This window comes from Trichomycterus rosablanca, chromosome 14 (genome assembly GCF_030014385.1).
Source record: "Trichomycterus rosablanca isolate fTriRos1 chromosome 14, fTriRos1.hap1, whole genome shotgun sequence".
Lineage (NCBI taxonomy): Eukaryota > Metazoa > Chordata > Actinopteri > Siluriformes > Trichomycteridae > Trichomycterus > Trichomycterus rosablanca.
Genome location: NC_086001.1, coordinates 1,838,012 through 1,863,035, shown reverse-complemented (window position 1 = coordinate 1,863,035; position 25,024 = coordinate 1,838,012). Strand labels below are relative to the sequence as shown.

The 25,024-nt window shown below is 45.7% G+C and overlaps 1 protein-coding gene across 5 annotated transcripts in view; it reads right to left on the bottom strand.

The window, feature by feature from the left end:
* elavl2 (ELAV like neuron-specific RNA binding protein 2) overlaps positions 1-25,024 on the bottom strand; it is a 49,798-nt gene that overhangs the window by 2,927 nt on the left and 21,847 nt on the right. For 2 of the 5 annotated variants that reach the window (XM_063008175.1, XM_063008177.1), the window contains exons 2-6: positions 23,835-23,925; positions 21,553-21,790; positions 13,692-13,795; positions 7,804-7,957; positions 4,679-4,904 (exon numbers count right to left, since the gene is read on the bottom strand). In XM_063008175.1, the coding sequence (XP_062864245.1) occupies positions 4,679-4,904; positions 7,804-7,957; positions 13,692-13,795; positions 21,553-21,790; positions 23,835-23,906 (794 nt within the window). In that variant the 5' untranslated portion in view covers positions 23,907-23,925. The remainder of the gene's footprint in view (positions 1-4,678; positions 4,905-7,803; positions 7,958-13,691; positions 13,796-21,552; positions 21,791-23,834; positions 23,926-25,024) is intronic. The other 3 variants (XM_063008176.1, XM_063008178.1, XM_063008179.1) reach the window with 2 other exon arrangements.

Genomic DNA, 25,024 nt, shown 5'->3' with positions numbered 1-25,024 from the left:
ATAATTGTACAAAGAACCCTCATTATTAAAAATATGTTTTTACATAAATATTTAATAAAAAAAACAGTAACATAAATTTTTTTATTATTATTTTATATGTCTGACACAGCTCATGCCAAGTTCCCACTACACGACTTTCTGATTTGCCGGGTCGCTGTACAGTTCTCACTGCACGACTGATCGGCAATAGGGGGTTTCACATCTACACCATATACAGTGCCTTGCAAAAGTATTCAGCCCCCTTGAACTTTTCAACCTTTTGCCACATTTCAGGCTTCAAACATAACGATATGAAATTGTAATTTTTTGTGAAGAATCAACAACAAGTGGGACACAATCGTGAAGTGGAACGAAATTTATTGGATATTTTAAACTTTTTTTAGAAATAAAAAACTGAAAAGTGGGGCGTGCAATATTATTCAGCCCCCTTGCGTTAATACTTTGTAGCGCCACCTTTTGCTGCGATTACAGCTGCAAGTCGCTTGGGTATGTCTCTATCAGTTTTGCACATCGAGAGACAGAAATTTTTGCCCATTCTTCCTTGCAAAACAGCTCGAGCTCAGTGAGGTTGGATGGAGAGCGTTTGTGAACAGCAGTTTTCAGCTCTTTCCACAGATTCTCGATGGGATTCAGGTCTGGACTTTGACTTGGCCATTCTAACACCTGGATACGTTTATTTGTGAACCATTCCATTGTAGATTTTGCTTTATGTTTTGGTTCATTGTCTTGTTGGAAGATAAATCTCCGTCCCAGTCTCAGGTCTTTTGCAGACTGCAACAGGTTTTCTTCCAGAATGGTCCTGTATTTGGCTCCATCCATCTTCCCATCAATTTTAACCATCTTCCCTGTCCCTGCTGAAGAAAAGCAGGCCCAAACCATGATGCTGCCACCACCATGTTTGACAGTGGGGATGGTGTGTTCAGGGTGATGAGCTGTGTTGCTTTTACGCCAAACATAACGTTTTGCATTGTGGCCAAAAAGTTCGATTTTGGTTTCATCTGACCAGAGCACCTTCTTCCACATGTTTGGTGTGTCTCCCAGGTGACTTTTTATAGATATCTTTGAGAAATGGCTTTCTTCTTGCCACTCTTCCATAAAGGCCAGATTTGTGCAGTGTACGACTGATTGTGTCCTATGGACAAAAAGTTTAAAATATCCAATAAATTTCGTTCCACTTCACGATTGTGTCCCACTTGTTGTTGATTCTTCACAAAAAATTACAATTTCATATCGTTATGTTTGAAGCCTGAAATGTGGCAAAAGGTTGAAAAGTTCAAGGGGGCCGAATACTTTTGCAAGGCACTGTATCTCCAGGGGGAATCTCAGATGAGTCTGTCTGCTCTCCCAGACTACGTTTCGTCACGAAAACACACGTGAGAAGTGACGAGGGGTTTAATGAAACCATTGCCAAAAAAATACACTCCAACAAGTAGCGAGCGATCAAAGTTTGTGCGCTGATGAGCAGCGTAATATCAAGGAGAAAAAATAAATGAATCCGAGTGGATCTGGCAACACGAGCAGCATGGATCGTTCTATAGTGAGTTTGAGGTTAGAGAACGATGAGGTCAGAAATACTGTAAAACTTGTGTGTGCGCTGATGTATTCTGATAGAAACTATATTACGCCCCCGTCCCACCTGTTTACAACCTCTCCCCTGTGTTTCCCCGAGTTTTGATCGCAGAGCGAACACCGAGTTCCTCCCGAACCGTAAATGTACTCTAGTGCCGACCCGTCGCCGAGCGAAAATCGTGTAGTGTGAACCGGGCATAAACTGATGTGCAGGTCAGATCTCGTTGCACGAAAAAACAGCGGCTGGTCACGCGAAATTAAAAGGGGTAACAGATTTTCCGTGTACACCGTGGAAAGGGGCTCATTTAAAAGATCGATCTCGCGTTTATATGGATGGATATCGGATCGTTCAAATGAAGATCGATTCGGATCGAAAAATCGATTTTATAAACCCACCCCAATTCATCTGTTCTATTATTTAAAGCCAAATGTAAAGGTCTGCTGATCCCAAACAGAACCGTAAAGGCTCATGAAGACGCTGGAGATGAAGGAATTAATAATGCTCATGTGATTTAATCCCGACTGTCGTGCAGACTCACCGTCGCGTGACGCAGGGAGTAAAATATTTAGGAACGAAGCAGCACATGGTGTGAACCTGCATTAGAATTAAAGCCTCCAAGTTTGTGTTTACTACCCTATTATTTACAGTAGCACATGACCACATTCATTCTAGGGATGCATCGATACCATTTTTTCCCAACCGAGTACGAGTGCGTGTATTTTTTGTACTTGCCGATACCGATACCTATTTAGAATACCGTTTTTTTTTAAACAAAAACACACGTGAGAAGTGACGAGGAGTTTAACGATACCACGTCCAAAAATGCACGTCAACAAGTAGCGAGCGATCAAAGTGTTTGTGCGCTGACGTGATGAAGTCAAGGAGGAAAAATAAATGAATCTGAGTGGATCTGGCAACACGAATAGCATGGATCGTTCTGTAGTGAGTTGGTTTTGTAGAGAACGATAAAATCAGAAATACTGTAAAACGTGTTTGTGTGTGCTGATGTATTCTGATATAAACTATATTATCCCCCTGTCCCACCTGTTTACACTCCTCTCCTGCGTTTCCCCTCACACCGTATCCTGCGTTCTCATTGGCTGTTCGACATGTCACTCATTCCCAGTCGCACATCTCAGATCGGATATCTGACGTGCTAGACGAGCGGTCGCCGAGCCGGTCGGATCGAGTTGTTGGGTAGTTCACGCTTAGCGATCGAGAGTCGAGTTTCGATCGCCGAGCGAACGCCGAGTCGCTCCCGAGCCGGCAAATCTAGCGCCGACCGGCCGCCGAGCGAAAATCAGGGCGAAGATCGTGTAGTGTGAACCGGGCATAACGCAGCGACGTGCACTAGGCTCACGGTATCGGATGTTTAGTATCGGAGCCTCGTTTGCGAGTACGAGTTAATGAGCGCGGTATCGGGCAAATACCCGACACCAGTATCGGTACTCATGCATCTCTAATTCATTCAGTGTCTTTTTTTTGTTTTACCACTACTTTATCCTGGTCAGGGTCACGGTGGGTCTGATTCACACCTCTGGCAGGTCACCTTAGGGCAATTTGTAGTAGCTCTAATTATCCTGACTGAATGTCTTTGGACTTGAGAGGAAACCGAAGCACCCGATGGAAACCCACACGGACACGGTGAGAACAGGGCAGCTGTATCCTAGTGGTTAAGGTTACCATCGTTGGGCCCTTAAGCAAGGCCCTTTACCTTTAATGGCTTAGACCAGGGGTGTCAAACTCACGGCCCGCGGGCCAGATCCGGCCCGCCACGTCATGTTATGTGGCCCGCGAGAGCTTAAACCACTGTACGATTGTTGTGATGGTTCGAGTCGTTACAGAGACGCACTTATAATTTAATGGGACTCCGGCGCCTTTAACCGGTGACATCGTAGTCATGGCAACTAACTTTGACCTTCGCTGAGAAGCCATGTGACTTACGGCAAAAGAACGCGGGTAGTAATGTAAACAATAATAATAAATATAAATAATTATATAGCAGTATAATACAGAAGCATCGTCTGTAAGTCGTGGCGTTTATATTCTCAGTTGTTAGTAAATGTTTAGTGAGTATATCACAGCGTTTTAGTTACAAATTTACCGTCATTAAATACAATCGTTACCGTCACTATAGCAATTAGTATCTTTACACAAAATGCTAACTCCTTAGCGCTATTTTACGTTTGGTTAAATCTCATATTGTACCAGATGTAACACTTGACTACAGCTGTGTGCTTTTACTGTATTAAGTTCTTTATTGTTTTTATTGTTTGTATTTTTACTTCATTCTGGTGCACACAGTGAATCACACAGCTGGGAAGCAAATAAACCGACTGTATTCTGAAGAGAGCTGTCTGTCTGTCTGTCTGTCTGTCTGTCTGTCTGTCTGTCTGTCTGTCTGTCTGTCTGTCTGTCTGTCTGTCTGTCTGTCTGTCTGTCTGAGAAAGGGGGATAAACTATTAGTGAGGGCAGAATGATCGTCTTAAAATACACTGTAAAATCCTAAACAAACTGCATCTCTCACAATGCAGGCTGATTTTGTGACCTGCAAAGTGACACATCCCACCAGTAGATGATGTTAAGAAATATTTACACATGATCCCAAAATGTACAAGAAGATAAATAAGAAAATGAAGCAGAAGGAGGAAATGTAATGAAAGTGAAAACAAGTTTGTGCTTCAGGAAGAGAAACCGGTGCGTCTCTTGTGTTATGAGGCCGTGTCTGTGGTAAAGGAGGACGATATAAATGCAGAATTCGGCCTCCAAGAAAAACAACAGACTGCAATCACAGCAGGATACGTTACAATCGGCCCTTTGAGGTGAAAATGAGTTTGACACCCCTGGCTTAGACTGTGTACTGTCACAGTACTGTAAGTCGCTTTAGATAAAAGCGTCGGCTAAATACTGAAAACGTAAATATACAAACTTCACACAAAAAGGACTCTGGTCGAGGACTCAAACCCAGGTCCTTCCTGCTGTGAGGTGACGGCGCTACACGCTGCACCACTGTGTATTTTATATTGGTAAAGACAGCCTTAGTTAAAGCGGTTCAGGATTCAGCCGATACTGTAGATATGTAAGGAATTAAAGATGAAGCTCTCTTACCTGAATCTCTGAGCCTGCTGGGCGAGGGGTCCCGGGTACCTCCTGTTAGGAGACTGGTAAAGCTGGGACAGCAGAGCCTGGCTGGTTTTCTGACTCGGGTTGTTGGCGAACTTGACGGTGATGGGCTCTGTGGCTCCGGGTGGCTTCTGCCCGTTCAGACCTTTGATGGCCTCCTCAGCTTCTATACGCCGGTCGAAGCGTATAAAACCCACCCCTCGAGACACGCCTGCACCCAGAGGAAACAAACCGGTGGGGGAGGGGGGGGGTTAGTGTGAGCTTTGGAACAAAACAGCCGAGAATCGGGAAAGAGGAGGTCGCTCGTGGTCACGTGTTCACGCAGCGTAATATAACCGCATGACGCCAGCGCGACCCGACTGCAGGTTCAAGAGCCGCCCGTTTCACCGGAGGCCGCGTGGCTGCCAGGTTCCAGAACGAGGTTAACGCGCTGCACTAGCGCTTAGCTCTCTCTACAGCCGCCAAAGTTCAGACGGGCGCCGTGAGTAATAACACACCGGGGAAATGAGAGCGCGCCAGGACGCGAGATTGAGAGAGCAGAAGACAGACTTGGCATGTTGGAAATGGAGATCAGACCGACTGTAAATTCGTTTTAAAGCTCTCGGTGTGTAACGGGCATTAGAACCAGCACCTCGGGGGGGGGGGGGGATGATGGAGAGAGCGAGAGAAGCTGGCTTTCATTACACACTCTGCCTTTCAACCGCACCAAAATCCATTTCACATCTCATCTGTCTATGAATATTTATGACTGATGGCGGTTGGGGGGGGGGGGTACCGAACAGCAGCACCTCTGATGTCCTCGGGCTCGGGTGCATCTCCCTCATTCGGGTACGGGAGCTGCTCCAGCGAGGCGTTGGTCTCGGTTAAAAATAGAGCAGGGCGACGGTGCTGGTTATTATTCAGAGCAAAACAATGACACGGACTGCACGGATCATCAGTCTGCGTCACACGTTAACCTTCACACTGTACTCCTCAAACAACGTCCATCACTGACTGTAAAATCACGTTATGAAACGTTATGAGTCAGACAGAGGAGGCCTGAAGTGAGCTGACGAAGCGCATCCAATTGTTCACTTTGCGTCGTGCTTCCTCTCCGTCCATGCCGAACCCCGCCCTGACCGAGGAGATCGAATGCATCTTTGCATGCAGCCGGATGCATCTTTGCCACCCGCGCATTGATGAGTTCGGCGCCACCTAGCTCCTCCTCGTCTCTCGTGCAGGCGCCTCTAATCGGCCGGCAGAGCTCGTAATCGCGTTCTGACAGAGCGAGACCCACATCCGGTTATATCCGTCCCGCCAGTATACAGGACGCACAGCGTTGATGCAACAAGTACCGGAACGCACTGCAACGGCGAGCACGCCAAGCCCTGCAAGCGCAGCTGCACCTTTCCCGCTCTGTAGCACATTGATCCTAGGTTAGAAGTCAATTACGCTCATCGCTTTGTTTACATTTAAACAAGGCTTCCAAAAGAAAGGTGGGGCTTTTAAGACAGGTGGGCGGCGGAGTGTCTATTTACATACTTTAGAGTTAAACCAGTCATAAAGAATGAAAGAATATACAGAGGAACCTTGATTTAATGGACAAAGTCTGTAAAACCGAATGTCTGGAATGTGGGGCGTTACTTAACGAAAGTTATATCAGCAGTAATATGGCGGAGCGTGTAGATTATGTGCGAGCATTTGTGCTGCTGTTACAGATGTTTGTTTTTATGTAAAAAGAGAATGTAATAATAAGACGTTTGTCTCAGTTGTTGTTTTCTTTAGTTTATTGACGTGAGAGGAGTTTTGCGCTTCGCTCTCACCGCGACTCTCGGCACAGATAGCCGGTTTGCTCAGCGCTCGGTGCAACATCATTAAAGTTCCACGACACGAACGAACATCTGTGTGAAATAACCATCAGATCTACTCTAAAATACCACGTGTATCCGTGTGTAACTGGATTTACTTCACGTGTGTTCATGCAGCTCGGGGAGCTGAAAAAGCTTCACGCTTTATCTTTCACGTTAAGCGAGTTCCGTTCTGTCCGGGTCACGTTTACCACGTATCATACAACAGGTAGTTCCGACCGTACGATCCGATTGGTTGAGAAGCCTTCTAACCGTGCTGATATTCGTGACGACAGCACGGGCTTTTCACACCACGACGGTATTACTCCGCTGACGCGTTGCCAGTAACGACAAGCTGCACGCACGCTGTTGTGATATGCCTTTAAGACGTTAAAGGGTTAACACAGAATACGGAGTTACGCTCGATGCCGTATACGCATGCGTGGGTTCAGTTTAAGGATGCAATAAAACAAAGCTCTACTGAACAGTTTATCTCCTGTATTTCTTTCCAATAATACTTCACACACAAACGTGCACGCAGGCGACACGGCTCCCGATCACGTTTTAAATCCGTGATCTGATATACAATCTAGCGCACTATGTAGGGAACTTTAATGTGTTTGTAACGCGAACAGTTAGCATAATAGCCCAGTTAGCAGCTTCTAAGAGTTCTGTTATCACCCGTATATCCTCTGGTGTGTGCAAGAGGTTTTTTTATTTCTTTTTTTCCCTTCGGAGGTTCTTACCTTTTTCTTCTTCTTGTTCTTACCTCCCTGAAATGAGTTTTTGCAACTTGGGATGTCTGCTTTGTAGTGTTAAACTTTATATTGGTTGTGGTCCTACTTTTTGGCGGAAGGTATTGTCAATATTAAAGCATATTTATTATTAAATTCAGGGCTTCTTTGATTTATTTTCTTTCTTTATTTTGTAAAAACTGTTGTATGAAAGCAATAGAACACTCGAGGTCGTGTGTTATCGCGAATAACATCACGGCTGTGATGATCTACTGCGACCGAATCACAGCCGTGATGTTATTCGTGATAACACACGACCCCGAGTGTTCTATTGCTTAAATGACACACAGTTCATCTTTTTAAAGGCGCTTTGAAAATATCAGCGGCAAACTGGCTCAAAATGTAATCAGGTGAAGTTTAAAAGATAAAAATGCAGCATTAAGCTCCATACGAGACCCCCAGCGGACGCCATTGCTGCTAACGGACCGAGTTTAGGCCTCTGCTCTAGGATGTTATATAAATAATTCTGTATTCAGATTTAGGCGCTCACCTGTGACCTGATCGACCAGGATTCGTGAGGTAATGATGCGACCGTGTTGGGAGAACAGCTGCTCCAGCTCCTTCTGCGTCATGGTCTTGGGCAGGCCGCTCACGTACAGGTTAGCGTCTCTGATGGAGGCGGAGCTGGGACGGGCGTAGGACACCTGAAAGCACAGCATGCCGCTTACTAGCACCTCTACACACTCGTGCTCAAGATTATTCATTATGCCGTCCAGTGGTCAGACGCATGTTTTGACAAGCAAGAGATGGAGTATTAAAAGAGTCATATCTTACTTGCGATGTTGCACTACTGATTATCTTTCTATGCATTTCATTTTCCCCCTCAATTTAGCATAGCCAATTCGCTGGTGGGGACCCCGGCGGCGTTTAAGGAGGGTGTGTATTCACCCGACACGCCCATCACCCATACTCCGGTGGGTTTGCGGCCAATCGTGTCCTCCTTGTGGGTTAAACTGGAGGATCTGGAACTCTCAGCAACGATGGGGCTCATGCATCAGTTTACTGCGCCACCCAAGCGCCAACGTTTTCACATTTGTAACCGTTCAGTCAGAAATTTGCTTCGTGTACGGAGAGCCACGCCCTGATCCGTGCTCTCCTCTACTTTCTGTACAGGCACTCTGGGCAACCAGGTCCTTACACAGCGTTGATCGTCCTGTAATTGTATGGGAGTTTTTCCTGCCACTGTTGCCCTCGGCTTGCTTAACAGGGGGGTTTTAGTCTGTCGGTCCTGGATTCTGTAAAGACTTGAAGTGCTCACAGAGCGCCGTTTGGCAAACACACACTACTCCCACCCAACTGTAGGCGCCTTATCCAGCCAGCAGGGGCAGCACTTGCAGCAGAAATGAGGACACCATTTAACCTTCCCTGTCGCCTGAATGACAGCCGATGACGTCTGTGTGGGTCAAACTAGAGAGCTGGAGAGCTCAGCAATGATGGGTCCTCGCACACAAGCACCAGCGTTTTCACATGGTCTGTACGCACCGTGTACATTCTTTAGACTGCTGTGCACAAAAATCAGCAGTCTCTCACATTCGAACCAGCCTTAACGGCATTAACGATACAACAAGTCACACGGGTCACTTTTCTGTAGAGCAACAGGCCCATGCTTGTATGATTTTATATACTACGCTGCTGCCACATGATTGGCTGACTGGACAGATACATAAATCTGTAGGTAAACGAGCGTCCCTAATAAAAGTCGTCAGTGAGCAAAATACTTTTAGCAACTAAGATTGAAAAGGTTTGCGACGGTCCTGCACATAAAACTGGTTTACAGAACTGAACATGAGCTGTGATATTGCATTATGGGTAGCTGAAAGGCATTGTGGCACTATGAATAAAGCATCAGGGAGTTTCAGTACCGGTACATGCAACAATAGCCTGTGTTCGGCTCTGAACAATAGCTCTTACAGTGTAGGACGCCTGAAACAATCCGACGCGAGAGCTGTAAGTGAATTAAGAACTGACTGACGGCATTTCTCAGGCGCTTATTCTCTCGCTGCTCTTAACGTCTCCTTTGTGACGCACTGTATTTTAAATCGAGTTAAACAATGTCATCCTCAGAGTCTCCGGCGCGGTGAAATAGATTTAATATTCCACACTAGCATTAAATTCCTCGACACGACGCTCTGACGGGACAACAAAAGCGAAAGACGAGCGGCGCTTCTCAGCCGAGCCCGTGAGCTAACGGTGAGATCACACCCGACAACTGTCTATCCGAGAGGGCTTCGGAACAGACGGAGATATTTATACAACACGGACGACTGAGACGCCTCTTCCAAAGTGTGAGCCGGTGCTGCTCAGGAAGCGAATTGCTCTGTTCACAAACATCAGAACGGTGAACCCTTCCTTTATTTTATGGATTAGGATTTTAATGTCATGTTTTACACACTTTGGTTGCATTCAGTCTTGGGTAATTCTTTGGTCCGTCGGTCCCGGCTCTAACGCATCCTGTGCTGAATAGACACGTTCAGAACCCTGTACGTTTTGTCCCGTGTACATTTCCCTCCTGTACATCACCGGATCCTCTGGATTACGAGGTCGTTAAAGGGTCGTAATACTAATAACGCTACTCGAAAGCCGACGCTACTGCGCATTCATTAGACGTCACTGAACTACACCGATCGAATCGACGGAACGAGCGGCCCGCTTTTGTTGAGTACAACCGACGGCGTGACACCCGACCGTCCTCGCGTTCTACTTTATTGTAGCTAGCTACTAAAAATATCAACCAAAACCTGTGGATATCGCTGCACTGTTACGCCGGTGAATCGCGCTGCTTCGTGCAGGAAAACAATTTGAGAGGCTTCCGGTCTAGTGACGTCAATTCGGTGCGCAGTAGCGTTAGCTCACGTGTAGCGATATTCATATTTTGACTCTTTAACGACTTCATAATTCAGAGCATCCAGTGATAATAGACAGAAGAATCGCCACAAAACAAAACCTGACAGTTTGGAAAAAATTTTATGGATACAGGATGCGAAACCTTCATTAATATATTCATATATTAATAATATTTCCCATTCAAAATTTCTCTTAGACTCGGGTTACCAAATATGGGCATAACAACATGGCGTGGACTACAATATGACGACACGACTTCAGTGGTCTATTATAAAAAGCGCTATATAAATAAATTTGACTTGACATACATACTTGCATCTTTGCACAATATTGCAATTTGCACAAGTTTTTTTGCATTTCTGCACCTTACTCTCTTATCTCTGCTGCTATTAAAAAAAAACCTACGCTGCTAACTGTATATCAGAAATATGCTTTTCTACCTCACCATGTACTGACCAACACTTGTCTCTAGTCTTGCCTCCTTAAATTACTTTTAAGATTAGAAATGGCTTTTTGTATTTATTTTAGGCCTTTTTGTATTTATTGTAGTGGTTGTTTATCTGCACTGTGTATATTGTGTTGTTTTGCACTTTTTGTTCTATGTTGCACCCTGGTCCTGGTCCTGGAGGAACGTCGTTTCGTTTCAGTATGTACTTCAGTATGAGCTGAAATGACAATAAAGCCCCTCTTGACTCTTGACTCGACTCTAGAAACCCACACAGGCACGGAAAAAATCCCGGACGGCTCCACCAGGGACTCAAACCCAGGACCTCCTTGTCTATTACTCTATACATCTTATTACTCACTCTACTGTCTATTACTGAACAGCAGCAGTTCAAATCTCTCTTCTTATAGTCCTGATTCTAAGGTTGGTTTGTTTATCAGGATTGTAACGTCATGTTTTACACCGTTTGGTTACATTCGTGACGGGAACGGTAGTCACTCATTACACAGGGTTATATCGAACACAGTCGTGGACTGTGGGAGGAAACCGGAGCGCCCGGAGTAAACCCACACGGACACGGGAAGAACCGAACCGCCCCACCTGGGGATCGAACCCAGTACCTTCCTGCTGCGAGACCTTAAAGAATGTCCGTTACTGAACAACAGCGGTTTGAATGTCTTTTCTTAAAGCGCCGATTCCGTTGGGCTGGGAGATGGTGACCACTCGTCGCGCAGCAGATCCGATCAGCATTGAGACCAGGCCGACTTCGATGAGGACCAAACGATTACGGCCAGACAACCGGGTTGAAGTATCTTCGAGAGAGCAAGAGGTGGGCGCAGCTCTCCGTGCACGAAGCCGGCCTCGCGCGCAAACCTACCGATGTGTGGTTGTATGAGAACGGATTAGTAGACCGCGCACGCACCGGAGGGAGTCACCCACTACTTGGGCCCTTATTAGGGGTACCAGAAGCAAACTGACTTCACTAAATTGGGCAAAAAATGGAAAATGGGGTAAAAAAAAAAAGAAGAAAAAGCTCGTGGTTGGGATCCCACCAACACTAGCCATCATAGTGGTGCAAATCAATGCGCTCTCATTGTCAATCTCAAGCCCAGATAAATAGGAAGGTTGGGTCAGGAAAGGCATCCAGTGCAAAACCTGTGGCTAATCAGATGTGCGGGGAAACAATCTGATGTAGAAACGCCTAATGAGGCCTCGGAGATCAGACGTTCAGACTACAAAACTGTAAATCCAGCACGCTAAACTAAGTTTTGCACATTGTGGGTTTGTCGTGCTCGACTGGACCTGCAGTGCACGAATAAAAATACGAACGTGGTCGTTTAGATACTCGAACAATCTTATGTGTGTGTGATTCAGCCTGCTGGCTGGCTGAACCGTGTCTCTACAGCCGTGCACCCAGGCTGTAAAACCGCTACCCTTTAGGCTTTTGGTATTTTAGATGTACCGTGTGCATCATAAAGCATCCACACCCCCTTCTTAAGGTCAACACGGCGAATAAGTTTTGTTTTTGCTTGAAATGGGTTCATTTTGCTTCTTCTTGGACTGGAAGTTCAAAAAAAGGAGAACAGTGGGCTGCAAATCAATAACTGCACGTCTATACTTCATAAAGGTAGAAGATGTGACTGGAACCTGGCGTGTTTGTACCGTAAAATGTCCAGAACTCACTACAAGACCATCACAGACTGGACTGAATAATGAAGAACTTTAATTTGGTTATTGTATTTGTATAATTTGTGTAAATTCTATTTATTCAAATTATTCTTTAGGTCACCCAGTGAGGAAGGAGGTGTATATTAGAATAAGCTGTAGAACCAATCTGCTGTACTGTTCAGCCTTGGCTAGTTAAGAGCGCGCCGTGCTTATTTCACTAAACTTAATTAAAACGCTGACAGACGCTAGACTCTGGCTCTGCTCCACAATCTCTGGCACGTCGATGAGAACGGTCCTCTTTTAATTAAAGCTTTAAAAAGGGTCCTCGCAGGGAGATGCGATCGATAAACTCCACCGAACGCTCCCCTGCTTTTTTTCCCCCTCTCTTATATCCTAAAGGGCAGATAGTGACGGGAACGCACCGCCATCGCTCAGCGTTCGCCGGTCCGGCGTTCTCCACACGGATGCACTTTATCCGAGTCCTTTTAAAGTTTCGCTTCAGTCCTGCACTGGTCAGCATATAATCATTGCTGGGATTAGCTTGTGCGAGTACAATTTCTCCAGCGGGAGAATTTCAGCTACACGCTGATGAGCCAAAACATCAGGACACAAGTTCTGACCCACCCAGACGTGAACTCCACAAGGAATCGAGAGCAATTTTTGTGGTATCTGGTACTGAGACTAGCAGGTTTGTTTGTTCGTTCGTTCGTTCGTTTGTCCATTGGGATTTTAACGGAACTCATTACACAAGGTTATATCAAACACTCACGGACAGTTTTGTATCTCCAATTCACCTCACTTGCACATTTTTGGACTGTTGGAGGAACAGAAAGGACCCGGACCGTCCCACCTGGGGATGGAACCCAGGATCTTCTTGCTGTGAGCCGACAGCGCGAGCCACCGTGCCGCACCTACAATTAGCAGCACGCGAACACGAGTACTCCTGAGAAGGCAGCAGGGGCATTTCAGCTACACACCGATGAGCCAAAACATTAGAACCACCGGCCACCTAATGCGCCAACAACAAAAAAGCTCTGAACCACTCGGACATGGACTCGACAAGAAATCTAGAGGACGCTTGGGTTATCTGGAGGTCCCTCAACTTCTAAATGTATAGAGATGGATCATCAAGGAGATGGATCGCTTGAGGATGTGTACTTAAACAGAAAAACCTACCACACACACACACACATCCCTTATAACTACCGGCAGCAAACTAAGTCATGAATGCGCATTAGTGACCATGTTGTATTATTTTGACTGTAAAATAAAAATAAAGTACCTGTATAAACACACGTGAGTGAAGCTCTTCACCCTTAAACACTATTTCAGTCGTTTTCAGAACAAAACTGACCCACCACACACGTTTTATCCCACATTTCCAGCTTGTATCTGGAGTAACACCACTGGTTTTCTCTTACCTTGATGGTTTTGGTCTGCAGCCTCAGTCCATTTAAAGTGTTGATGGCTTTTTCAGCGTCTTTCGGCTCCACGTAGTTCACAAAGCCGTAACCCAGACTCTGCCCTGGAATAAAACCAACAGAACGGTGACGTTTAGCCATTTGTGGGCGTGATGACGCGTGTCCAAAAATGACGTTCTTTACAATCTTCTCAATACAATACATGCTGAGAATTGAGGAGATAAAAAAAATAACACTTCTGAGTCAAAACATCCTGCACTCGAACCATGTTAATATTCTTCTACACTACGCGGTAATGCAGCTCATTTGTACTGTAGATCCATGATCCCACATTTAGTGGTTGTTTTTACTGCCAAGTGACCCGTACTGTAGCACCGAACAGATTTGATTAAAGTGGTCTCAGACCCTCAGCTTCACAGATCGAATATAACTGGTACCCTTGTGCAGGGTAGTACAGGGTACCATGCAATGGAAAACTGGCTTCCCATGGCCGACGGGCTGAACTGGAACGCAGCGACACGCATTCCACATTGAAGTGTCCAGCTACTGTACGTGGAAGCACTAGACATGAGATCAAGCTGAACGATAAATTCTGTAACGACTATAACTTCACTGCTAGGTTTATTATTTCTATAAATCAGTACTGGGTAGGAATGTTAAACTAAACTACACATTACAGCATCACGATGGTTTTTAATACCGATTCCGAGTGCCGGTTCAGTGCACTGTTCCGTCTTCACAGCCATCGGTTCGGATATAAACACGTCATTTAGCAGCAGAAACTGAGAACGACAGAATGAAGGACCTAAAGCTTAAAGACTTTGATTTGTTTAGGCGTGTGTTCCTAATACGGCCAGCCCCGACCAGATTGTTGCAATGTTTTAGCTGTCGAGAAGCTTTTTGCGCTTCGAGCGGCACGGCGGTCTGACTGAACTCGCTCAAAAAATACGGTATTCCGAGATCTCCGCGATTAAGAAGCTTAATGAGATAATATACAGTAGACATGCAACATGCTGCTGTGGTACCATCAAAGCTCTGCACAGTATTACCAAACTTTGGATGATTTGGGTCGTGGAAAGCGTTTAGCTTTTCTTTGAAAGCTCTACAATCGTCCTCTGACTGCTGCAGACGGCGTTTTTTTTTTTTTAACCCCTTTTTCCCCCCCTTTTAGTGCATCCAATTGTTCAATTAGCATCGTGCTTCCTCTCGGTCTATGCCGAACCCCGCCCTGACGGAGGTGATTGAAGCTGACCCGTATCCCCTCCGAAACACACACATTGACGAGTTTGGCGCCACCTAGCGTTGCATGCGGAGAGACACACCGTAAGGGCACCCTCCCTCACCTCTGTGCAAGCGCCTCCAATCGGCCGGCAGAGAACGCGATCGCATTCCGACGGAGAGAGACCCACATCCGGTTCTTTGTCCCGCCCCCCGCATGAGCGACCGGCCAATCGTTGCTCATACAGCCACTCGGCTTCGAACCGGTAAAGCGAGGCTGGATTCGATACCACGTACTCAGAATCCAGCCCTGGTCGCAGCGCGTCTCTTTTACCGCTGCGCCACCCGAGCGGCCAGACGGCGTTTTTTTTAAGACGGCGCTTAATGCCGCCTACCAGTGACCGGACCAGATACGACTCGGGTCCTGCACACAGCGAGAAGTGCTGAGGGAACTATGTTTATAAACATAGTTTTATAAACGATGCATCGACTTAGGTTGACCAATCGCAGCATAGGTCATCGCTGTCTATATTTACTCCGTTTCAGTCATTTATTAGGATCTCTGTGGGCGGGAGTAATATTTTTATAGGATGGATAAAGGTTAGCCGATGCAGCTCACTTAGAAATGGCTGTGTCGGGGGGGAGAGATGGTGGCCAATTAACCAACACCGAATCATAATCCGAGACTTCCAATCCCCAGAGTCCACTTAGGAGAAGGAAACACGGGGTCGAGGGTTTTCATTCATTTAGACAAATCCGACGAGAGCACTGCACGTCTCTCTCCCAGCTGGAAATCTTCGTGTGAGGTTCATCTGAAACACCCACAGCAGCACAGACCTCACACCGAAGGTCTTATTTCATCATAAATAACCCGGTTTGAGGTTAAATGTTTTGACCTGGACAAATGAAGCGGACGTGTGCTTATTACATCTCTCTCACCCATTACTCTAACGTCTGTATACCAGCCGGAGCGCCTGAAAAATCACCACGCACTCCTTGAATAATTTCAGCCTTCAGTCTGCCCGAGGAATAATAAGCTTTATTTTCGTCTCTATTTATTTATTTATTTATTTATTTAACACCCACTCCTTCACACCACATGGTAGCGATGCGATTTCTACCGTGCCGGTCGGGTTCATCCGAGCCTCCTCCGCTGAAGCGAAACCTTCTAATGATCAGCACAGACTGAGATCTGCAGACGGACCCGGGTGCCAGATCTCGCCACCGAATCCAAAATATTGCAGCAGAAAGAGCAACAGAGGAAAGCCCGCTACGGGGAGAGGGAGCCTTTTCGGGATTCCCAAATCGGACCGAATCGATGCCTTTGCCGAGGTCCACTGTGGTCCATTAAACGAGGGAAGGTCTGAACCGACACTTGTACAGGGTTGGATGGACACACGAGCAAGTGTGAGCAAATGATGAGCATTAATACTGTTCGTTCGGCCCCAGTACGGTCTGGGTGGGGGCCTCAAAACGAACCATTTTTCATGAAGTGAAGCATGAAGACGAGCCGATATGAAGCTCAGTTGTGTTCAGCCATAACATTAAAACCACCTCCTTGTTTCTACACTCACTGTCCATGTTATCAGCTCCACTTACCATATAGAAGCACTTTGTAGTTCTACAATTACTGACTGTAGTCCATCTGTTTCTCTGCATGCTTTGTTACCCCCCTTTCACCCTGTTCTTCAATGGTCAGGACTCCCACAGGACCACCACAGAGCAGGTATTATTTAGGTGGTGGATGATTCTCAGCACTGCAGTGACACTAACATGGTGCTGGTGTGTTAGTGTGTGTTGTGCTGGTACGAGTGGATCAGACACAGCAGCGCTGCTGGAGTTTTTAAACACCTCACTGTCAGTGCTGGACTGAGAATAGTCCACCGACCAAAGATATCCAGGCAACAGCGCCCTGTAAGCAGCGTCCTGTGCCCACTGATGAAGGTCTAGAAGATGACCGACTCAAACAGCAGCAATAGATGAGCGATCGTCTCTGACTTTACATCTACAAGGTGGACCAACTAGGTAGGCGTGTCTAATAGAGTGGACAGAGAGTGGACACGGTGTTTAAAAACTCCACTCATACCAGCACAACACACACTAACACACCACCACCATGTCAGTGTCAGTGCAGTGCTGAGAATCATCCACCACCTAAATAATACCTGCTCTGTGGGGGTCCTGTGGGGGTCCTGATTATTGAAGAACAGCATGAAAGGGGGGTAACAAAGCATGCAGAGAAACAGATGGACTACAGTCAGTAATTGTAGAACTACAAAGTGCTTCTATATGGTAAGTGGAGCTGATAACATGGACAGTGAGTGTACTTGCGTTGTATTCGGTCCCAGTTAGCATAAAGTTCTGCATCAGTTCAATCTTTTCATCCAACTCCCCACCGCACTCGTGACCTCCACCGCCTGCACAACAGCTAAGCAGGCCAAGGCGGACCGCAGGCTAGCGCGCACGCACACACCTCCTCCTCTGCTCATGCTGAAGCAGACAGTAGGTGTCCATGTCGCGTTCCATGCCGAGTGCCAGATAAGGCTGGCGCTACCCCGAGTGCGCCCTCCGGTCGTGCGTTCATTGGAAACTGCACGTCGTTAAGACACGCGCACATCTCAACGAACTCGCTAGGCACTAGGCACCAAACACCAAACGTGTAAAGCAAAACTGAGAGCTTGAGAGTTTTAAATAAATAAACGTACGGAAATGCATCGTTTTTGCCAAAAGCGACCGGCGAAGTGCCAATTACAGCGACGGAATGAGCGTCCGCAGCCGAGAGAACGACTGCAAGCATCTGCTCTGGCTGTAATTGGCTTGCCGTTGAGAGCGCTGCTGTGGGAGATCTAACGGAGGTGTGTTTTAACGAGGGAACCGACGAGCTGAGCTAGGAGAAACCGAGAGGAACGCCTCGACCGGGTTCAGAGCTAAATAAAGACACGAGCGGCGGATTCCAGAGATGTACTGCACAGGGGGGAGGGGGGGGGGAATAAAAACGCCAAGACTTTAATGCACAAACGGACACAGAGACTCCATATGAAAAGATTTCATTTTCATTTAGAGGCCTTGGAACAGAAATTATGCAGGCAGGCAGTTATGTAAGCGAACAGGACGACCTGACTGACTCCGACACTGAAGCAGCCTTCGCTTGCACAACAAATATCAGCAGGAAGTAAAGAGTACAACTTAAGAGTTAGCAGGTTTCTTATTGTTTCTAAACAAAGTTTAGCTCTGAACTAGGAGTGTGAACTGTGTGTTTGCATCAGGGGTGAAGGGCCCAACATTCGTGTACTGTATCATTATGAAGGTGAAACCCCAATGCCAAGTTCACACTACACGACTGATTTGCCGGCTCGGGGGCAACTCGTCATTCGCTCGGTGATCGAAACTCGGCTCTTAATCGCCGTGTGTGAACTGTTCAACGACTCGATCCGAGCGGCTCGCCGTGCGCTCGCCAACTGGGGAAATATTATCCAGCATGTCAAATATCCGGATCCGAGTCGCACGACCGGCAACGAGTGCCGTGTCGAACAGCCAGTGAGAACGCGAGAGCAGAGAAGCTCGCGTTCGGCGATTCCGGTCGGTGATAGATGGTCTAGTGTGAAACCCCCCCCCCATCACCGACTGGAATCGCGGGCGAGCTTCTCTGCTCTCCCAGACTACGTCACGAAAACAGACGCGAGAAGTGACGAGGGGTTTAACGATACCACGTCAACAAATACCGAGCGATCAAAGTTTTTGCGCCGACGTGCAGCGTAAAAGCAAAAAGGAAAAATAAATGAATCCGAGTGGATTTGGCAACGTGACCAGCATGGATCGTTCTAAATACTGTATAAAACTTGTGTGCGTGTGCGCTGATGTATTCTGATATAAACTATAATACGCCCCCGTCCCACCCGTTTACACTCCTCCTCTGCGTTTGCCCTCACCCCGTATCCTGCGTTCTCATTGGCTGTTCCACACAGCACTCGTTGCCAGATATTTGACATGCTGGATATATTTCTTCTGTATTTCTATTGTACTTGTACGAACGGTAATCGTCTCAAAGCGCACTATGTGCGCACTATATGACCAGAAATATGTAGACAGATTCAATTTGGCACCCCATCCAGGGCGTTCCTGCCCTGCACCCGGTGTTTACCAGTGGAACCAGACTCGTAGCGACCCCGATCGAGTGAGAATAGAGCGGACAGATACACAACAGTTGGTGTTTTGGTTCCCAAACGATTACAGGACATGCAGAAGTAGTAAACATGCCCCGTCCCAGCTTTTTAGAGCAGGTTGCAGCCGTGGACATTTAAAGGAAGACGAAATGTATACAGAAATATATTAAAATATATCACCTTTCACAAAGGATCTGTAAATCAATTCTGACTGGATTTTTTCCCTTGGAAATAGCAAATCTGCTTGAACGTTAGATAAACAAATATTACAGCATACGGCCCATTTAAAACGGCAAAAATGGGCTGTTCAGGTGGCGTAGTGGTGTACCACCAAGGCCCACCCACCACTAAGATCTCGAGCTCAATCAACCGGCCGTGTACCTATACGGACATGATCGGCCATGTATGGGTAAGAAGTAGCCTAGTGTGGACTAGTAACCAAACGGACGCTGGTTCAAGCCCCACCACTGCCAGGTTGCTGCTGTTGGGCCCCTTGAGCAAGACCCTTAACCCTCAATTGCTCAGACTGTTTACTGTAACTGTAATGTAAGTCGCTTTGTAATGTAAGGCGTCTGCTAAATGCTGAAAATGTGAATGTATGATGGATGGGAGGGTTGAAAGGATTCCTCGTTACTGCTATAATTCATGCAGGTGGAAAAAAAAGAAGCAGGTAGCTACTACATGCGTCGGAGGGTGTGTGTTAGGTATGGTTCCTTCTCATTCAAGCTTCTCAAGCAGTGATGAGCAATATCTCCTAACTTAGTCGTATCTAGTTACACATATTTGAATCTAAATCACGATATTTGCAAAATGAACCGTTCTTACACGTGTTTTCCTCAATTTAATAAACATACAGTATTAATCCTACTGTAGGATCCCATTATCCATCCTGTCTCACTATACAAGCTCTTACTGAGCAGAAGAGCAGAGTTCATGGCTCGCCGGGCGAGTCCGTGTGGGGGTAGGAGACGAAACAAGTGCCTAGAACAAAGCCAGCGCTATTTAACAATTAAACGGCTCTTCAAAGGAAGTCAGCCAATCTGCTTTGCTGGCGGGGAGGTTTCGTCATCGTCCTCGGTTAGAGAAAGCACATAATGAGAACGTTTCGCTGGGTCCTCTACGCCTCACTTACTCCGGTGGGTCTTTCTTTCCGTCTCTCTTAAGAGAAGAGGAGAGAAGCAGCTTCATTGATGTAGGACACCGAGGATGCGAGGCAGAGCTCAGAGAAAGACCGCACGCTGAGATAAACGCTACGGTTATTCGCTTGGCAGAGATCGGTGGGTTGAAATAATTATTCAGTGCTCAGAATACAGAACGACTATCGGAGACGAACGGATCGGGGCATCGGGGCCTGGATCTGATCGTGTCGGGCACTGCTGGAATATTTAAGACGAGACCTGTACCACGTTCAGGAGGAGGCACCTAGTAAGCACCAATTCTGCTCAAAATAGTCTCCTCCATCCTGAATGTGGAACGGCCAGTCCCACCAGGATCTGAGAACCTTTACCTGTACACTGCAGCGCTACAGTACTGTACACCCATTAAGGTAGGCTGTGCTGTGCACTGTAGCTCCCATTTATCCCATAATTCAATATGCATGTTATTTAATGTGGCGCTTTTATTAAAATACACGAGAATTTAGTAGGACGCCACTGACATGCAACACAAACGTGTCTGGAAACGTATTACAGCAATTGTGAGGTTTTTCAGAACCTATATAATGAAGCATGTGTGGAAAAAGCACCGAGTTCATCGATTTGAATGGCAGCAGGTCCGGTTGGGAAGGTGTGCCAACATCGGATAACCAGCCGACCTCTTCTCTTCTCATGTAGCCAACATAACAAGATGGTGCCGATTCCTCCTCTACAAGATCAGGAAGGTTCGACCATTTTCTCTCCATGGAAGCTGCTCAGATTCTGGTCCGGTCACTCATGAGGAGCTCCCATGTCCACTATTAAACCCTCGCAGCTCATTCGAAACGCAGCTGCCCGCCTGGTTTTTAACCAACCTAAACGCCACCACATCACCCCACTGCCAAAAATGGACCAGCCCCGAGCTACCTTCGTGGTCTAATCAAACCCCGCTCTGTACCGAGCTACTAGTCTCGCTCGACTTGAGCCTCCACCCAGGACTCGAGGAAGACGAGCATCAAGGATCTTCTCTGTTCTGGCACCCAAGTGGTGGAACGAACTTCCCCCGTCTGTCCCGAACATCTGAGTCTCTCGCTGTCTTTACAAAACGATTAAAAACCTTCATCACCTCTTTACTAAACACTTAAGCTGACTCGTACTTACTTACTAACACTCGTACTCATTTCTTTTTCATTTCCTTAAAAAACAAACAAACGCAGATGTGTTGTTGTTGGACTGTCGTTAACTTAAACTAGCACAAGTCCCATAATAAAAGCGGGCTCACCGGCGCGTGAATCCCCTTACAGCCAACTCGCATTCGCCTACGATCTCGGCCGGGTCGAGACGTACCTGTTATCTTGTCTCGTACGAGTTTGCAGGACTCGATCTCGCCGATGCTGCCGAACAGACTCTTGAGCTCCTCCTGCGTCATGTTCTGAGGGAGGTAGTTCACGATCAGGTTGGTCTTGCTGTCCTCGAGGCCGCCCGACTCCACCGGCGACGGGCAGTTGATCTGGTTGGGACCGTTGCTCGTGTTGTTGCACGACGGGCCGTTGGAGAGTTGCGTTTCCATGGCAGCAATCACCTGCTGAAAGTCAAGACGGATTACTTTTGCCTGTAGGCGCTGCCTGCAATGAAATATTTGGCAGACTGCGTTTCAAACGACGTTTTATTAGCCTAAAGAGATTTAAGGAAAAGCCTGCCTGAAAAGAAATAAACTGATTGCTTCTCTTCCCCATGTTGAAGATCAACCTTATTTACACAGATCGAGCTGAACAAGGTGCTCATTTAATTCCAAAATAAATAACTACAGAGACACACGGGGGCTTTAAGAGGAACCCAAATAAAAACAGGGTCTCGTGGTATCCACAGCTCCAGTGATGCTGAGATTTAGGATTTAAAATGCAGAGGATTTCCCCCATACTGCCTCCAGATAATAACAACAACGTACTGTAAACAAGCCAGAAGGAAAAACCGCAGCCTAGCAAACCAGCCTCCAGTAGTAAAAATCACATCCTGTCCTTGATGGTGATGGTGGGGCCTGAACGCCCTGATCACTTTAGCAAGATGACAGTAGTATGTGCTGCTAGCTCAACCTCAGGGTAATGGACTAGAGGTGATTTTTACCTAACACATCTAAGATGCATCCTCAGGTGCCGATTCTCTTAAAGCAAAACCATCTGAACTAAATAGCACGTCAAATGAGTTTATTAACACTTATGTAGGTCTCACTTACATTATGAAATGAAGTCTTGTTTGGTTCGTTTGATTTTAACGGCGTATCAGCACATTGAGGCTGTTCATACGGCGGTACATAGGTTGCGTCCCAAGTAGGGACGTAACGATGCACCACATGTGCCATTTAAGATGAATCAATATTCACTTTATACAGCAGGGGGCACTGGCACTGTTCACCTCGCCTGGTTGACGTCACTGCAGGGTTGCCAGGTTCGGAATTTTCCAGCCAAATGTATTTATTTGAGGACACTTTCTTTATTTGTATCATTCGTTTATTATTCATTTATTTATTTAATGTTGGATTTGTTGGATTGAGTTTTTCACAATAAGCACGGTTTTGCATTGTTTGTACCTACCTCAGAAATAAAAGGGCATTCATTATTTAGATAAATAAAAGATGAGCACAAACGGCATTTCATTCTATTTAAAAAAGTAATAATAATAAAAGGAAACCGTCATAATCTGTCTTCAATTTAATTTTACACAGATTTACTCTTAAAATATAGTATATACTATTTAGTGAACAGCATGAAAGTCATCCTAAAAGCACCTGGGAAACAATGAGCGCATTTTTCAATCACTACACGACATGCTAGTAATTAAATCAGCACCAAAACAGCAGCACAAATACTTCAATACCAAATATCAAATACAATAGTTTTTGTAAATTAAGATGAGCACAAACGGCATTTTATTTTATTTAAAAAAATAATAATAATAAAAGGAAACCGTCATAATTTGTCTTCAATTTAATTTTGTTTAACAATCTGGATAGAATTGTATCGTGAACCCAGTATCGTAAATCGCATCGTGGGTAGAGTATATCGTTACATCCCTAGTCCTAAGTCTACTGTCATTTAAAACAAATTATAGAAGATTTTTTAGATTTAATTGCGTCAAAAAACGTCGTATTTTGGAAGTCTTGGTCATTTTTATACCTATTTTATATATTCATTAATAACATAAATAATTTTTCTTCCAGTTGCCTATTACGAATCCTCTGCCGCTTGCACCACTCTCATGCTGACCCCTGAGAGTCTACACTACACTACTGCGCTGGCGTACACCCGGTCAGGTCGATAGCACCACATTAGACTAGGACTTTCACACACTAGACTTACCTTTCTCTAACAGTTCAGTCGTGGAGTATTACAACCACTTAAAATATCAATTTAAACATTGGAAATTGTATACGTTGTGTTTTTCAGTAAGCAAAGAAATGCTAGCAACAGAATTTTTGAACACTTATCCAGGCCGTTTTCCTCTGTGCTTTATTACCAAACTAGATCTAATGCCTGATATGCGCCGAGCACCACAGGAAATTGACCATAACTGGCATGACGTGACAGTAGAGAGATGAGATAGATGAAATAAGTAAATAAAGTCCCACAGACCCCAGTCCAAGGCTCTGCCGCCCACGAGCCACTTCTAAGCAGAGAAGCCACATCACACAGCCTGACTGCCATGTTAGTTCGGAGATGCCGTCTGCAAAAACGTGGACACAGAGAGCACACCGTGTTAGAGACACGAACGTCAGAACAGATCACATCAGGACAGACACAGGGGAAGGGATTCGCTTCAAGAACTGGGACAACCATGCACACACACACACACACACACACACACACACACACACACACACACACACAGAACGCAGCAAAGCTTCAGAGCTCAAGATTTAAACGATTCACAATCTAACTTCCTGCAAAAAAACACAGCTGGAGCAGAATGTTAACAAGTTAACGCGTTAACACGTCGAAACGTACACAGAATAAAAGTGTATAAACACACCACAGGTCATGACCTGACCACTAGTCCAGTCTAAAGGATGTGACCGACATCTCGGTCATGTTTTAATTAGGGCTGTCAAACGATTAAAAATTTTAATCGCGATTAATCTCAGAATTTCATATAGTTAATCGCGATTAATCGCATTAAATAAAATCTGTGTAAATGTTATAGAAAACAAGGATTTTTAAGTGAAATGTGAAAAGTGGACGTTTCTACACGAAGTGAGTGTGTTTTGACCCTTTTGGGGCTTCCATAGTTCATGGACTAGCGTGCTTGACTCCGGTATTCAGTGCCGTAACAGAAGAAGTTAATAAAGTGTTTTGCTCCCGACAACTTGTGAATATACCGTGTATTTATTTCTTTATTATGCAAGTGCATCCCTACGACGCTCAGTTATATTATTTTAACAAACCGCAAATGAACAACGGTGGCAAGTCCGACATTAAAACGTTTGTTCTACCAGTCAAGTCTCAACATGAACTAGAATTTGAGTTAACGGCACTATTTTTTTTAATCGCGTTAAATTGAGATCGCGTTAATGCGTTATTATCGCGTTAACTTCGACAGCCCTAGTTTTAATACAAAATCTGAAGCTGGCAGGATGCACGTTTTATTCCACCTACATCAAAATCAGTGGTTTATTAAAATGAAAACAGATTTTAATAAACAAACCTTCATACTCGGATTTAACAAGACTTGCAGTAAACGTTGCAGTGATGCAGTAAGACGAGCATAAAACGACCCACATACAGGAGGAACCGGTTACACTCGGTAACACATATCAGAGAAGTGA